The sequence below is a fragment of the Lactuca sativa genome, chromosome 8 (genome assembly GCF_002870075.4).
Source record: "Lactuca sativa cultivar Salinas chromosome 8, Lsat_Salinas_v11, whole genome shotgun sequence".
Classification (NCBI taxonomy): domain Eukaryota; kingdom Viridiplantae; phylum Streptophyta; class Magnoliopsida; order Asterales; family Asteraceae; genus Lactuca; species Lactuca sativa.
The window spans coordinates 67477376-67493755 of NC_056630.2; the positions used below are offsets into that span (position 1 = coordinate 67477376).

The 16380-nt window shown below is 36.6% G+C and overlaps 1 protein-coding gene across 3 annotated transcripts; it reads right to left on the reverse strand.

Annotated features, from left to right (window-relative positions):
* Positions 1–812: 812 nt before the first annotated feature.
* Positions 813–4015, reverse strand: LOC111886704 (protein TIFY 6B). 3 transcript variants are annotated; one of them, XM_023882946.3, is made up of 9 exons: positions 3859–4015; positions 3646–3737; positions 3094–3132; positions 2940–2983; positions 2429–2556; positions 2220–2310; positions 1699–1975; positions 1250–1307; positions 813–1131 (listed from the first exon to the last, which is right to left on the reverse strand). In XM_023882946.3, the coding sequence occupies exons 2-9, from the start codon at positions 3728–3730 to the stop codon at positions 1035–1037; spliced, it is 819 nt and encodes a 272-aa protein (XP_023738714.1). In that variant the 5' UTR covers positions 3731–3737; positions 3859–4015; the 3' UTR covers positions 813–1034. The 3 variants fall into 3 exon arrangements, with proteins under 3 accessions (XP_023738714.1, XP_023738712.1, XP_023738713.1); XM_023882944.3 differs by having other exon boundaries at positions 2429–2622; XM_023882945.3 differs by having other exon boundaries at positions 2429–2622; positions 3646–3757; positions 3859–3978.
* Positions 4016–16380: the final 12365 nt, after the last annotated feature.

A 16380-nucleotide genomic window follows, 5' to 3' on the forward strand; every position in this document is an offset into this window, starting at 1 on the left:
ATTCATTTATATGGCTTCTTATTTTAGACTTTCAAGTACCGTCGTTTTGATTTTATTTTTTCGCATTTGTCGTTCCTTGTTCCTTATGTTAATGTAATTTTTCTGATGGTTAAAGTTATATAAAATGACATTTTATTCTTTGTTATACGTTTTTATTTCATTATTATTATTATTATTATTATTATTATTATTATTATTATTATTATTATCCACCACGACCCCAATCTCAACCTTTTTTTGTATGGTATGTTTCATATTTCCATCCACACAATGTAGTCGTAAGTAGAAACGGCAATTTCAGACACGAAAACACAAATCTGTGAGAGACACAACACGACACGAATACACGATACGACAGAGGATTCTATTGATCCAAGACCTGTATGTAATACATCTTAAAAATTGAGATAAAGCTTATTTCTCATTGTGTAATCGTATCATGTCAAATTCGTGGCTGAAACGTTTTCATGACACGAATACACGAATTGTCAGGTCTAATGGTAAGAAGGTAATAATTAATCCAAAAGAACTATCTCCTATTCAAGCTTTCTTGTTCAAACTTAGAGATCACCATCCTTGTTCTAATATAGACATATTAGGAAATACACTTTACACTTGCAAAAAGGATCAAGGATTTAAGTCTTAGTTGCTTCAATAGTTTTTTACTTCCTATATGTATTAAGCTCCTTGTGGGTAGTAGGCTACGATGCCGATGTGTAATGGTTTACCTCTCACACAACGTTTTTATAACGAAAACAATTTTGTAAGATACAATACAAGTTGCCAAAATCGAAAATTTCCAAACAAAAATGTGAACAATGAACATAAAACATTTAACCCATCAAAATACTCATCTCAATGTTGTAGTGTCTTTAAAGAGAACTGATCCACTATATATAGATCAATGTGGTTTAAGAAAAACAGCCAAAATCAAGTCTTGATTAAATTTAGCAACGATGATTAAAAACCTAATATAACTTACATAACTTTTTAACATTGTTACATGGTATTATATATCCCATGTGACCTATTCTCTAATGCTCCCCTGTTGCTACTATGGCATTAGGTCCTGGATTGGTAATATAGTCGGATGAGCTCTTGTTGATGCTATAAGGAGACGAAGCCATCACCCTATATCATAAAAAAAAAATCGTAAATAAATGAAATTATTGTAATTTTTACGATAAAAATGTGACTAGATATATAAAACATTAACAAAAAAAAGAAGGTAAATGAAGATCAATCATACCTTTCCTTGCGCTTCTCAAGAAACCGAGCCAAGGATGCTTTGCGTGCTTGAGGAACAGCTGCATACAATAATACAGTCTTAGTCTCAATCTCAATCCCAATACAAAATCCAGTCTCATTGATATCAGTGTTAGTGTCAGTCCTAATGTCCCACCTTGCCATCTTTTTAAATGGGACAAAAAGATGCAAATTTTATCCAATAGACATTAGCCCTAGTCTTATAGTCACATCCCACCTTTATGGGCATGACAAAAGATTGCAACTTTTGTACTTTTGTACTGTAGACATCACATCAGTCTCAGTCCAAGTCACAATCACCAAACACAGTACAAAACACAAAGTCCCAATCCAATGTGCCAACTTTTTGGATGGGACAAAAAAGTTGCAAATTTTGTCGCATACATCAGTCTGTTAGTCTCAGTCCAATGCACACCAAACATAGTACAGTACCTGATTGCATCACTTGTTCAAGTGAATTGATAACTCGTGGAGTATCCACTTTGCTAGCAGGAGGAACCGAACCTCCGACTGGTTTACCAACTTCATCTTTATTAGTGGGCCCACCACTCGATTGACCAACTGGGTGTGAAGACACAGACATCGGGCTTGAGATTGCAGAACACGGTTGTACATTGATTGGACTTGGAGTGGCCACTTGAGTTGGAACCCTAGCTTGAGGGGTAGTCACAGACGCCCCATTTCCCGCCAAAAACATGATAGCTTGAGCCTATATAATCAAGAAAATACTAAATTAAGATCAAGACTTCAACTTTTTCGGACAAAATACAAAAAATTTAAAGATTCTATTTTGGGCATTTTAAGGTTTAACCACTTAGACATTATTTCTTCTAATCAAACTAGAAAAGTTTCAAACATGTTTCCAAATTAACCATTTTGACCTCATATAACACATCAAAAGGGTTGATTTGGAAATTATAAACAAAATTACCATAACAAGAAATATAACAAACCTTCTCAGGGGAAATATCATCATACACATTCACCATACCACCATAAAAGATGGTTAATTGAGCAGGAGCACAAGAAGTCTTGGAACTATACCTTCGATTCATAAAAAGAAAAACAAATAAAAAGCCATTCAAAACACAGATTTTTGTTAATCTAAAAGAAAAAGATATAAAACAACAATGCATATATATAGATAGATAGATAGATATACCATGGTTCAGTAGTTCCAGCAAGAAATGAACCATTAGGTGGAATAACACTAACACCATGTTGTTTCAATGGAGCACCACCAAATTGGGTTCTGAAGAATGGATTACTCATGGAAATCGGAACTGCATTCTGTTGCATGGGATAAGCAGCCATTGAAAAATGAGTGCCACCTTGCCTACTTACACCAAAGCTTTTCTATATAGTAGAATATATTGTGAAATGATTAATATAGTTGTATAAACGCGAAAAGGGACACTTAGGTAAATAAAGAATCCAAAAAGAAACACCCCATTTGACCAAAATTAGCAAAACTTATCAATTTTGGTGTTTTAAGAGTTAATAGTCAAGTAAAATGGTTTGAACTTTGAACTTCTATCATATGCCCGATTATTTTGTGTTAATTATATGGTAAATTGATAAAAACCCTAATCGAATTCAAAGATAAATTGAACCCAAATTCATGATTGTATAGAAAAACATGCGTCTGTTACAAGATTTGCTGATAAACGAACCTGAATTTCACCAGATTGACGGTTTTTAGAGGCATCTAAAGCATCTGCAGGAATACATGAACATAATTAGATTTAATCTTTTTATTATTTTCATTAAGAAAGTAACAACTAAGAAGATAATCAACAGTTTAGCAACGAAAAGACAGATCTTTACCTGATAGAGGCCAGTGAACAGCGGAGTTCATTGAAAACACTACATGTAATTGAAATACCCAAATTAGATTGAAAAACTATAAATTAAACCGAATTACTAAAAGAAATAGATACTTTTAGGAAGAGAATTAACGGAAAACGGATTGAACAGCGATTGAAACAGATTAAGAAGTGAAAACAACTTCGCTTACACACTAGATAAATTTTTTTAACCATAATTAGTAAAAAAAATCAAGTTCTTGCGATCGTGGCATACGTATCGAACCCATGTTTGTTTTTTTTTAATCTAACTTTTATAAAAGAGGGCAGTTCTAATTAGGTAAAATGTTCAATTCTACTTGTAACAGAAGCTTTCACATGAAGCAACTTCGAACTAACTTCAAACAACACATGCAACAAATTCCCCGAATACCCAATCGAAAATCAAGCAATACAATCCCAAAAAACACTCCGATAAAGTAAAATCAACAACGAAATTGCAGAATCATTTAAGTTTATAAAATCAATTAGTTCTAATTAGGTCAAAACATCCACAAAATGTATCAAAATGCACCTGATTCTTTGCATCCTTCACCAGCTTCTTCCTTCACCACAACCACTGAATCCTTCGAATTCAAACCCATGAAATCCCTTTCCATCTTTCAACTACACAGTTTTCACTTTCACTTTCAATTTCAATTCCCCCAAACAAAAACACCCAAAACCTCAAAACAAAAACCAATCAAATTCAAAACCCAGAAGAAAAAAAAAAAAAACTACGAATTACCTTGAAAAATATTTAAAACCCAAGATTAAAGCGAGAAAAATGGTTGAAACTTGAGAGTGCAACAAAAGTAAGAGAGAGAAATCAGGGATATGTGATTTTTATGTCTTGAGTCCTATTTGTGTGAAAGAGGATCGAAGCCGTTGATTAAGTAGCCGGTTAAGTTGACCGGCTAAGCCGGTAACTAACCACGTGCGTTAGCCACTTAGCCTTAGCTGTATAAATAAGCCTATTTTAAGATACCGAAAAAATCGCGTTTTTAAAGTCGACACGTCAGACGAGTGGTCGAGGAGTTTTACTCGTGGCCTAATTGTGATGTGTCGCCACGTGGGCCTCGGTGTTGATTGATCGCCGAATATTTCTCGAGTAACTCGCCGTTGTTTTTATCACGAGGGATGTAAGGCGGTGGTGTAATATTTTATTTATTATTTTAAATTTTAAATAATAACAACTTTTGAAATGACAAAAATACCCTTGGATACTAGGTAAAACTACTGGATGAGCCATTTCTAATTTAGCAAGTTTACTAAATGTAGGCTTGTGATGTTATAACCGTAATGACCAGAGTAAATTACATGTAATGACCAGAGTAAATTACATGAATAGTCCTTATGGTTTGGGGTAATTTATATATTTGATTTTTAATTTATTTTTTTAATTTGGAAGGTCCCTACTGTTTGCTTTTATTATGTGTTTGGTCCCTACTGTTTTTTTTGTTATGCGTTTGGTCCCTATCTTACCTAAAATACTATTATTTAAATAGAAAAAAAATGGTGGGGTGGGTAAGGTAAGGTGAAGGGGGTGGGGTTGGGAGTGTGTTTATCTAAATAAATTAAAAATTCAATGGCAAAATAGTTTTTTTAGCTAAGACAGAGACCAAACGTGTAACAAAAACAAACAGTAGGGACCTTTAGAGTTAAAAAAATAAGTTAGGGACCAAACACGCAAATTACCCTAAACCATAGGGACCATTCGTGTAATTTACTCTAATGACTAAAGTGCCCTCGAATTATTGAGAAAGAAATGGAGTGGCTATTTCTAATTTAGCTAGAATACTAAATGTAGCTTTGAATACTATTTAATTTGTTTATTAATAACTGAAGGCTATACATGACATTTAATTGAAAGTGAAAGAAATAAAGTTTATAGAGTTGTTAATGTGTTGTGATGATTATAGATTTATAGTTGTGAACAAGATATTTTGGAAGAAAACATTGTTTTGTTCGAATGTAAATTGTAACTTTCAGATAATATGTAAGAAAATGATAGCATTTATTCGAGGTAATGGAATGGAGCAAATTGAAGCAATAATGGGTGAAAGAAAATCATTGGCAAAACACGTGAATATAAAATACAAAGATATGAAAAGGTAAACGACAAATCTCAACTTTGGTATTAGCGTTTAATGGTGGAAAAATTGTTTCAACCAAATTTTAAAGATGGTTTTATCAAGATTCAAGAATTTCAAACCACAAAAATTACTGTAAATAGATAAATTGTTATAGAGAAATTAAATATCCTCCTACGTTTTGATCCTATCAATCCTTCTACCCATTTAAATGATGACATTTGTCATATTAATATCCTAAAATATCATTAAATCTCATTAAATGAGCATTAAATGTTACACATGTCACCATTTCATTAGGTAGGATGATATGTAGGAACAAAAAGTATGAGGATATTTAATTTCTCAGTGTTATATGTTTGTGTGTTTTATTTTATGTTGTTATCTTTATTTTGGTATATTTATAGACCTAAAATGAAATTAACATGAATGATAAATTAATCCTTAAATACGATAGTTCGAATAATTACGAAAAATGAAATTAAGAGTCTTGCGAAAAAGAAAATAAAGAAAATACCTATCTTCTACTATTAAGATTGCAATTCTCTAACAAGGTACAATCTAGGCTTAGAAATATTCAAATAGTTTCAGAAAATCGTCTTTAGCTACTGTATTTTGGGAAACAAATATCTGATTGCAGACAAAATTATTTTAAAAATATTATATTAAACACATGCCTCAACAATTTTAATTACTTTTCTTGTTTCCCGTAATATTTTCCCTAACATTATATTTAACTTTTATATCTGAGATTCCATATTTAAGGAATACAATTATTTAAAGGCTAAAGTTAAAGTTATGTAGAATGACTCTATTGGTTTGCTAGATTCTTTAGGACACTTATCAAATAAGAAGAATTAGGGTTCATTAGGTTATATGACTTTCTACTAATCAGTAAAGATAAAGATAAGTTATAGATCATATAAAATAGTCGTTACTCCGAAAATAATGTTGTTATTTGACTTCTCTAGTTTTTTCACATGTTTCTAATAAGGTAGATTCCACCTTGAAATCTGGACAATAAATAATATTGATTGTGCATCTAAGCGTTTTAGAAAAGTAACGTTAAGTTCTTAACTATTATAATTTAATATCTTATTTACCTTTTTGTTTAACATAATGTTTACATATGTCAAAAAATATAAGGAAGTTATGAGACAGAGAAAACGATATTTCAATTCTATGAAGCGTTTTATTTTATGTTGAGGGATATGTTTAGCATTTAACACTTATTTACATAGCACAATACTATGAGTTCGTTTGTTTTAATTTTATGTTGATATGTTTAGCATTTAACATTGTAAATTCTGAGTTAGGATCGAATTCAATCGTACATGTCAAAACATATATTTATGAAAAATTGGCATGACTCGTAGTAATTAAGGACAAATTTAAGATGGGCATTTGCATTACTGAAAATTTGAAGTGTAATGTTGTTTTTTTTATTATGTGGAGTATATAAATATTTTTATGTAATTTGATTTTCATAAAAAATCATATTTGTCATATTAATTGTAGTGAGGAGTCTTGTTAAGTCATACAGTAAAGTGTCCAAATTTACGAATTATTTCTCTTATCTTTTTATTAAATTAATAATATTATGGTTTGTAAATATCAATTACAATCATTTGCTAAAAAGTGTACACAACGAGTCTACGACTTGTCAATTCATATGTTCTTATGGATAAAGATAACTAGAACTATTGCTGAAAGGTGCATTTAGATAATGATTTTTTAGTAAATTACAATTAAAAATGTCCAAAAAGTTCAACTAAGTAAGCAATCAAAGATTACACTCGTTTTTCATTGAATAGACTAAAATCAATTTCCGTGATCTCTATATATTTTTTTATTATAAAATAATTACTATAATGGAAGTGCCTTTTTTATTTTGGGAGGTCGATAAATTTTTTATTAATACATAGCAAGACGCTAAAATTAAAAGGAATATACAATAAAAATGAAATTGTAAAAATAAGATTTACAACCAACTAATCTAATTGACTTTTAATAAGTTTTCTACAATGGTAGATTCATCTATGCGTCTTGTAAGTTGGCAAATGGATTAATTTTCATGAGGCCTTATCTTGTTAACATTTGAGGAACTGTTACATTGTTTAAAGGGAAGGGATGTGGAGATTCATATAATCTAATTGATACGGAGAAATTTAGAATTCAATGATTTTATATTAAGTATGATTAACTTGAAAACGTATCATATATGTTAGCATTTTCTCTTAAGTAATACTAGTAGCATTGACTTATGTGAAGGATAAGGATCTATGTTGACCTAACTTAGTATATCTCGAACAAACAAAACCATGATGTTTCAAGCTTTCAATGGAAACTCAAAGTTTATTAGTGCGAGTATTAATAAAAAAACACATTGCATGCACATCCCGATCATGATTCTGTTCATCATATTCATCTGGACTTGTACACAAGAGATTCAATTCAATCCACTAATCACATTGCATGCACATCCCGATTATCGATTTTGACTAACTTTCTTAGGTGTTTTTTCTTATCTCACATTCTTAGTAACTTATCGATTATCCAATCATATAATCCGTTGTTCTTTCATATTGTTGGTGAATACCGGGGGAACGGAAAAACTCTGAATGACCAACTCATGATATGAAGTCTATATAGGATTTGGCGCACAATTATGTCACAATTTACATTAACAATTTTCCACAATCTTTTGGTCCTCGAGATATTTGGAACTTCTTGGTAAGCATGGTGGGGAAGGTGTGTTTATTTCTCAACATCCTAGCAAATTGCGAAAACGTTTTTTTTTCTCTAAATTTCTTCATGTAGAGAATTTTGTGGTCTTGCTCTTGAATTATGCAATGTATGGAATGGAAATCGTAAGTTGTATGCTTCATCGGCTAGGTCCAATAGGAACCAACCAAATGGCATTTGGTTTAGCGATGTTAGGTTACATTGGAGTGGTGTCTATCAGTCAAATGTTGAGAGATTGAGTCTCGCTTTGAGACAAAAGATGTGGATTAGGAGTTGAATATGAGGAATGAGTGTATCTGTTCCAAAAGAGGAAACCAACATTCTAATGATCTTGTCAATAAAGATAGAGAATAAAGATAGAGGGAAGCCACATGTTAATTGAAAGGTGCAAGATGGAGTTAACACATGTAGAAAGCCATTTATTAATGTGGTCGTGGTGTGATGATGCAACCCGTAGAGTGGGTCAGGCTCTAAGAATAATAGAGAGGAAGGAACAGAGTATGAAGCAATTTTTTGGTTTTATTAGACTTCTCCAACGTTACAATTTATAGCAGCAGACAACTAAACTAAACTACAAAATAGGAACATGCATGCAATTTGAAACAAACGTGACTACCACCTAATAGCACTAGCTCTGTTATTGACTAAGGAAGAAAAGAACGGGTCTTTCTCCTAAAACTATGCAATGTGTTGACTTCTTCGTTGCTGCTTGATCAAGAAAACGGGTTGGCTTCCTGGTGAGCCTTTTAGGTCGTCCTTGTGGGTCATCAACTGGGCTATGTTCAGTTGAATTGGGCTGGTCGATCACATAAATTACCCCCTCCTTAACAGGGAGATCGTCCTCGAGCTCCTGGGCAGGTTCTTCGAAGCAAAAGTCAGGGAGAGGTGTTGGTGTAGCATTTCTGAAGGCATGTCGTAGGAACGAGACATGAAACACCGGGTGAACTCGGGACTCCGATGGTAATTCCAAACGGTATGCAACTGAGCCGATGCGTTCAAGGATTTTGAAGGGCCCGAAAAATCGTTTACTCAACTTTTTTGAAACCCGATTGTGCACCGAGTGTTGGCGATAATCTTGCAAGCATAAATAAACCATGTCTCCTACGTTGAACTGCTTGTCGAGACAATGAGTATTGGTGTGACATCCCCAAAATCCTCGGCCAGAAAAGACCGATTTCATTTATGTTTTTTAAAACATTTTCAAAGTAAATCCGTTTGATTTTAAAAGAGATGCGGAATTTGTTCCCAAAAACAAAACATTGATAAAATAGATATTTATCAAAACATTTCATGATTTCATTTCATAATCAAAAGTCGGGATGTCATGTTCCGATACAGATCATAAAGCATAAACGATAACATTACAAGTCATTCAACAAATATATACATATACAGACTTGTAAACAAAACAACTTGATAATTCGCCCATCTTAAGCTCTTGCGCCACTTCCTGTAAAACAATTCAACTGAGTGGGTCAGGCTTGGGAGCCTGGTGAGCATATAGGGTTTTCAAACCCACAATAATTATATTTTAATTACAACATTCAACAATAAACCCGATTACCCATTCCCGTTATCCTCACCTTACGTTCCTAAAAATAACGTCTATTATAAGGAACTTATTTCAGGATTTTCATCGGGACGGACATTACTGCAGAGGGGCTTCCTCAACAATAAGTGCCCTAAAGACAACCATGTGGGGGATAGAGTACACCGGTGAACACGTCGTTCACAACACCTACAGGTAATGAGCCTGCTAGTGTTCCACAGGACAGTCTAGAATAGTCCGTGGTCGTCATCCATACTCTGCTGAATGACTAGAATAACACCAATAACACCGAGGCCTCTCATCTGTTTATTACACACCAATTATCTACCCATGTTCTACCCAACATATTAGTAGATAAAAATATACATTTTTATACACTGTTTAAAAACCTGTATAGCATGCTTTAATCAATACATATTCCACATAACAGATGAGGCATACACACATAACACGTAATTCATGGAGAATATACATTCACACATATAACCACAAAATATATACACGTAGCACGTATTTTATATTAAATACTTCATAATATTGCGTATTGAAAAGGGACTATACACTCACTTGATCAGAAGATGATCCGACAGCACTACGGCTTATAGAAGTAGCGTCTCTCCGTAGATCTGGAAGATCTTCACAAAAACCGGCTCCTCGCGGGCAGGGCTTCGGCTCGGGAATAACGCTCTTCGGGATTCTCGGGGCTTCGGATCTCGCTTCGGGGCTCAGGAATAATACTGGGGCTTCGGGGTACAAACGGCACGTAAAACGAGGCAAAGGACTAGAGAGAATGAGGGAATTGTGTGTGAATAATGAGCTGCCTTCGGACCCCTTTTATAGGCTGTCCCTCGCACGTACATGGGGCGTAACTTCGGGGGTACGCGGGGCGTACGCCTCGCAGATCGTCAGCGCTTACGTCATCGGTCCCCTTACGTCACTGCATACGACTTCGGACTACTCGAGTGCCCCTCGCTGTACGTGTTGCGTACTTCGGATAGACCACCTCACTTCTCTTCGGATAATATCGGTGTTAAATTAAAATAAATATTAAATATTTATTAAACTTCAAAAATTCATATCTCCTTCATACGAACTCCGTTTTCGACGTTCTTTATATCCACGCGAAGGTGAGACTACGCTCTACAACTTTTGTTTAGACTCCGTCGACTAATTTTGACTTTCATTTTTATTAATTATTTTAGAAGGCTCGGACAGGAAAACTTCGTTATAAAATCATAACTTCTTCGTCCGATGTCCGTTCTCGCCTATCTTTTCATCGTTTCACTACTAACAACGAGATCTTCGATTCTCATTTAGATTGTTTCGGCTAAAAACCGCTCGATCTCAAATCGAGTATTCGGGCTACATACTGCCACGTCGAAACTTCAGAAAATCATAACTTCTTCATACGAAGTCAGATTTGGGCGTTCCTTTTACGCACGCTCTCGGTTTAACGAAATCTACGACTTTCGTTTAGATCGCTAAGGCTAAATATCGCTCTATCTTAAATTCATATTTTACGTCACTCGGCGTCGTGCCGGTTCTGACGCGAAACTTCGACAGGTCATAACTTCTTCGTTATAACTCGGATTTTGGCATTCCTTATATCTCTGGAATCCTTGTTTCGACCACTACAACTTTATGAAAAGATATCGGGCTTATCTCACACTTTAATTTTGACGCTTATTTTATTCTTAATTCATTAAATTATAAAAATCAAGAAAATAAACACATAAACCACATAATTCACATAATCCACAAATAATACATGTTTTATTATTTCAAATTTAGTTACAAAGGTTAACCTAGACTATTACATTGCTAAAAATGGCAAGCCCAGAAACACGGGCGTTACAATTGGCAAGAGTTGTCATACGTTGTTGAGCGCGTCTTAAATTGTCGCGGACGAGGAGACGAATTCGGGCGTGTTCTGACAAGGTAATGTCGACAGCTTCATTGGTTGATTGGCCGGGAACGTATCTGTTCAGGTCAGGTATTTGTCGTCCATGCAAGGCTTGGAAGGGGCTCATGTTAATAACGGAGTGGTGTGACGTGTTGTACCGATTAACCACTTCTGTTTGACCGTCTGACTGGGGGTGGTAGGCGGTGGAGTACTTGAGTTGAGTGTCAAGCTGTTTAAACATTTCCTTCCAAAATCCGCTGAGAAATAAGGGGTCTCAATCAGTGATAATGCTCCTGGGAAGACCATGTAGCCTATATATGTTTTGCAAAAATGTAGTGGCAAGTGTGTGTGCCGTGATTTTGGAGGGAAGTGCAAGGAAATGGGTAAATTTGGAAAGGCGATCAACCACAACCCATATAACTGTTTTGCCACCAGATAAGGGTAAATGGGTTATAAAATCCATTGAAAGATCAGTCTAGACTTGCGTGGGGACCGGGATGGGTTGTAGCAATCCATAAGGCTTATGGGTGGGATACTTGATCGGGATGGGTTGTAGCAATCCATAAGGCTTATGGGTGGGATACTTGGTTTTCTTGACAGACCTTGCAATTACGGATAAATTCCCGGACTTCTTTTTGTAATTTTGGCCATTGGAAGGTAGTTGCGATACGACAGATGGTGGCTGTAACTCCGGAATGCCCTCCCAACGTGGATGAATGGTACTTAGCTAACAGTTGTTGGCGAAGAAGTGAGTCTTCCGGGATAAAGAGTCTGGAGTTGTTTTAGAGCAGGCCGTCACGAAAGGTAAAATTGTTGTCGGTTTTTCCTAAAAGGTGAGACATGAGCTGTTGGCCTGGTGTTGTTTAGTAGAATTTTCGGAGGTGAGAAACCCACGTTGGTTGAGTTGTTGAAAGAGCCAATAGTTGTACTTCTTCACGTCGGCTCAAGGCATCCGCCACCTTGTTATCTTTACCCGGTTTGTAGAAGATCTCGAAATCAAATCCAATAAGCTTTGTTGCCCATTTGTATTTCTCCGGTGTTTGGACGACCTGTGATAAGAGATGTTTTAAACTTGCATGATCTGTATAAATACGAAATTTTCTGCCGAGAAAGTATTGACGCCATTTCTTGACAGCTTCAGTAATAGCAAATAATTCTCGGATATAGGCTGAGGAATTTTGCATTCGTGAACACATCTTTTTGCTATAGAAGGCAATGGGTTTATCGTTCTGAGAAAGTACTGCCCCGATGGCAATGTTTGATGCATCGGTGGTGACATCAAACGGTATTTCGAAATTAGGTAAGGTAAGGGTGACGAGGTCAGCCATGGCAGATTTAAGGATTCAGAACGCTTCTTGTGCTTCTGGTGGCCATGAAAACATTTTTAATTTGAGGATGTCGGTGATGGGGGTGGCTATTTGTGCATAGTGTCGAACAAAGCGGCGGTAGTAGCCAGTGAGGCCCACGAATCCTTGTAGTGTTGTGAAAGATGTTGGTTCCGGCCAGGTTTGGATTGCGTGGATTTTTTCCGGGTCCGCTGAGACGCCCGTGGCGGAGATCACATAGCCCAAGTAGTCGATAGTATGGACAGCAAAAGTACACTTGGATTGTTTTGCATGGAAGTGATTAGCTTCTAAGGTTTGTAAGACGTGGTGAACATGAGTGTAATGTTGTTCTGTGGTCTGGCTGTATATCAAGATATCATCAAAAAAAACCAAAACAAACCGCCATAAGGCGTGACGAAAGAGGTCATTCATTGTCGATTGGAATGTAGAGGGTTCATTTGATAGGCCAAAGGGCATTACGAGGAATTCGTAATGTCCATCAACTGTGCGTAATGCGGTCTTGTGGGTGTCGGCCGGTGAGACTCGGATTTGGTGATAGCTGGCTCTGAGATCAATTTTTGAAAACACCGAGGCCCCATGCAATTCGTCCAGTAATTCATCTACTGTAGGAATGGGAAAGTGATCTTTGATGGTGATGGCGTTAAGTGCTCTGTAATCCACACAGAAACGCCATGTGCCGTCCTTTTTTAACGAGAAGAACCGAAGATGAATATGGACTTTGGCTTGGTTTAATGACTCCTTCAGCAAGCATTTCAGAGATCATTGTGGTCATAATTTGTTTTAGGTAGTGTGGGTAGCGATATAGTTTGACATTAACCGGGGCCGCTGTAGGGAGAGTCGGTATATGGTGATCCTGGAATCGAAAGGGGGGAAGGGTTGTGGGTGTGGAGAAGATGGAACTGAACTTTGTGAGGAGAGGTGCGATGGTGGGGTCAGTATGTGTTGGGTTGGCTTGTTGGTTAATGTTAGGCTCAAAGTGGAAGTAGATGGCATGAAAGGAAGACATGCTCTCTTTGGTAATTAGGGTTTTAAGCAGATGAGTGGAGACGGCAGTGGGATTGGACTCCCCACGTAGGGTAATGGTCTTGGGCCCATGTGTAAAAGAGAGTTGAGGCACTGCGAAGTCAGCCAGAATGGGACCTCGGGTGCGCAGCCATGCAACGCCAAGGATCAGATCAGCCCCCGCCACTGGTAAAATAAAAAAGGGATTGTAAATGGTGTTTGGTTGAGGTGAACGACAAGGTCAGAACAGATTCCGATACACTTGATGTGGTCTCCGTTGCCCACCATGACAGAAAATTCTGGGGTGCTATCGTGAGGTAATTTGAAAAAAGAAACAAAACGTGGCTGGATGATGTTGTGGGTGCTCCCACAATCAATGAGAATTGTGACCGGTTGGTTGTTGATATAACTTGTGATCCGTAGGGATTGAGGTGAGGAAAGACCAAACAATGCAGCCATGGATAACGAGAAGAACCAGTGGTCTTGGGCCTGAGTCACGTCCTGATGCACAACGGTGTTGTTGGGTGGTGGTTCATCGTCGATCTCGTCATTGTCGGCAATCAAAAGGAAGTGGGGTGGATTGCATTTGTGCCCTAGCATATATTTTTCAGGGCAGCGAAAACAAAGTCCAGCTGCTCGACGTTTTTGGAGGGCATCGGAAGAGAGTCGGGTGAAAGGTAGGTTTAGTGGTGTGGGTGGTGTCGGAAGGAGGCCTATAATTGGTGTGGTGGTGGTTGGGGACTGTAGGGTTGTGGCTGGAGTAATGTTTGGTGGGTTAGGTGGGCGAATTGGTGTGGAAAAACGAGGACGAAAACGTTGGTCATTGAGTTTATCCTCAATAAGTTTGGCAATGCCGATAGCTTGAGTAATGGTTGTCGGGTGTTGAATGGAGAGTTCTTGTTGTATGTCACTACGGAGGCCTGAAATAAAACGGTTGAGGAGTGCATCGACGAGAAGCCCTGTTACGTAATTGCTCAATCTTTCAAACTCTGTTTGGTATGCTACTACTGTAGTGGTTTGGCGGAGCTTGAACAATGCCGCCTGATGGTTGTCATAGGAGGAAGTCCCGAATCGGACCTCAAGAGCTCTTGTAAAACTTTCCCAGGTGGTAAGAAGATTATTAGTAAACATGTACTTGTACCAACTTAATGCATCTCCAGTGAGGTGAAATGCCACCATGGCAAGGCGTTCCGATGGTTTAATGTGGTAACAAGAAAAATATTGGTCTGCCTGGAAGAGCCAGTCAAGTGGGTTCGATCCGTCAAAGGTGGAAAGGTTGATTTTGGGTATCATATGGGTTTGGTTTTTGGTTGGAATTGGAAGCGAATTCAGGTTTAGGTGGATTTGGCTTGTCCTCTGTTTTGATGAGATTAGAAAGGAGGAGTGAATTTTGTTCATATTGGGTAGTAAGCTGTTTCATGATGATATCTAGTTGATGTTGGGATGAGGTTTGAGCATGTATGATTTTGTCAGTGTTAATAGTGGATGTAGAGACCAGTTTGGTGATGGTCTCAACCATGGCTGCCATGGATTCTTCAATAGGTGGTGGGTCCTTCTTGGGAGGCATTATGGAACGTCAATGAAAGCACCAGTGATGCAACCCGTAGAGTGAGTCAGGCTCTAAGAATAATAGAGAGGAAGGAACAGAGTATGAAGCAATTTTCTGGTTTTATTAGACTTCTCCAACGTTACAATTTATAGCAGTAGGCAACTAAACTAAACTATAAAATAGGAACATGCATGCAATTTGAAACAAACGTGACTACCACCTAAGAGCACTAGCTCTGTTATTGACTCGGGAAGAAAAGAACGGGTCTTTCTCCTAAAACTATGCAATGTGTTGACTTCTTCGTTGCTGCTTAATCACGAAAGCGGGCTGGCTTCCTGGTGAGCCTTTTGGGTCGTCCTAGTGGGTCATCAAGTATGTTCAGTTGAATTGGGCTGGTGGAGGTGTACTAACCATGAAGAAAAAGATAACATATGTGGCAAAGAAGCCTCATAACATATGTGGCAAGAAGCATGATACGACTAGTAAGATTTTAGTTATTGTGATATGTAGTTTCGAACCATGTAACATCTATTTTTTAGGGCAAGAAAATTTATTTTAATTAAATGAATAAAAAAGATAGAATTAAAATAAAATAATAAAATTAGTAAATAGTATTTTATTTTTAATTAAAGTTGATTATTGAAGTCATAATATTTGATTAATTATAAAAGTTGTGAAAAAAAGGGTTAAATGTGACAACTTGATAACATATTGGATTGACTAAGTGAGTTGACCAAATAGAGTATGGTGGAAAGGGACCATTTTTAAGACTAGTTAGAAGTTGGGAGAAATGGTATTAAATAGTTAAACTATATGCCAAGAGGGACTAATTATGCCAAAGATCAATAGTAGAGAAGTATATAAGGTGAGTGTTCTGGCGAAATCACATGGAGATATCAATTTTGATGAAGGAAACACAATAACTATCGATTTGGAGTTTAAGCGAAAATTTACAACCAAAATTTAGTGGAAAATCAAGCTATGGTTTGAAGCTAGGAAGTTAGCATCAAGTTTGAGGTTTTATTATTATTCTTATTATTATTATTATTATGGCGATTTAGGGTTTGGGTGGAGTATTCTAAT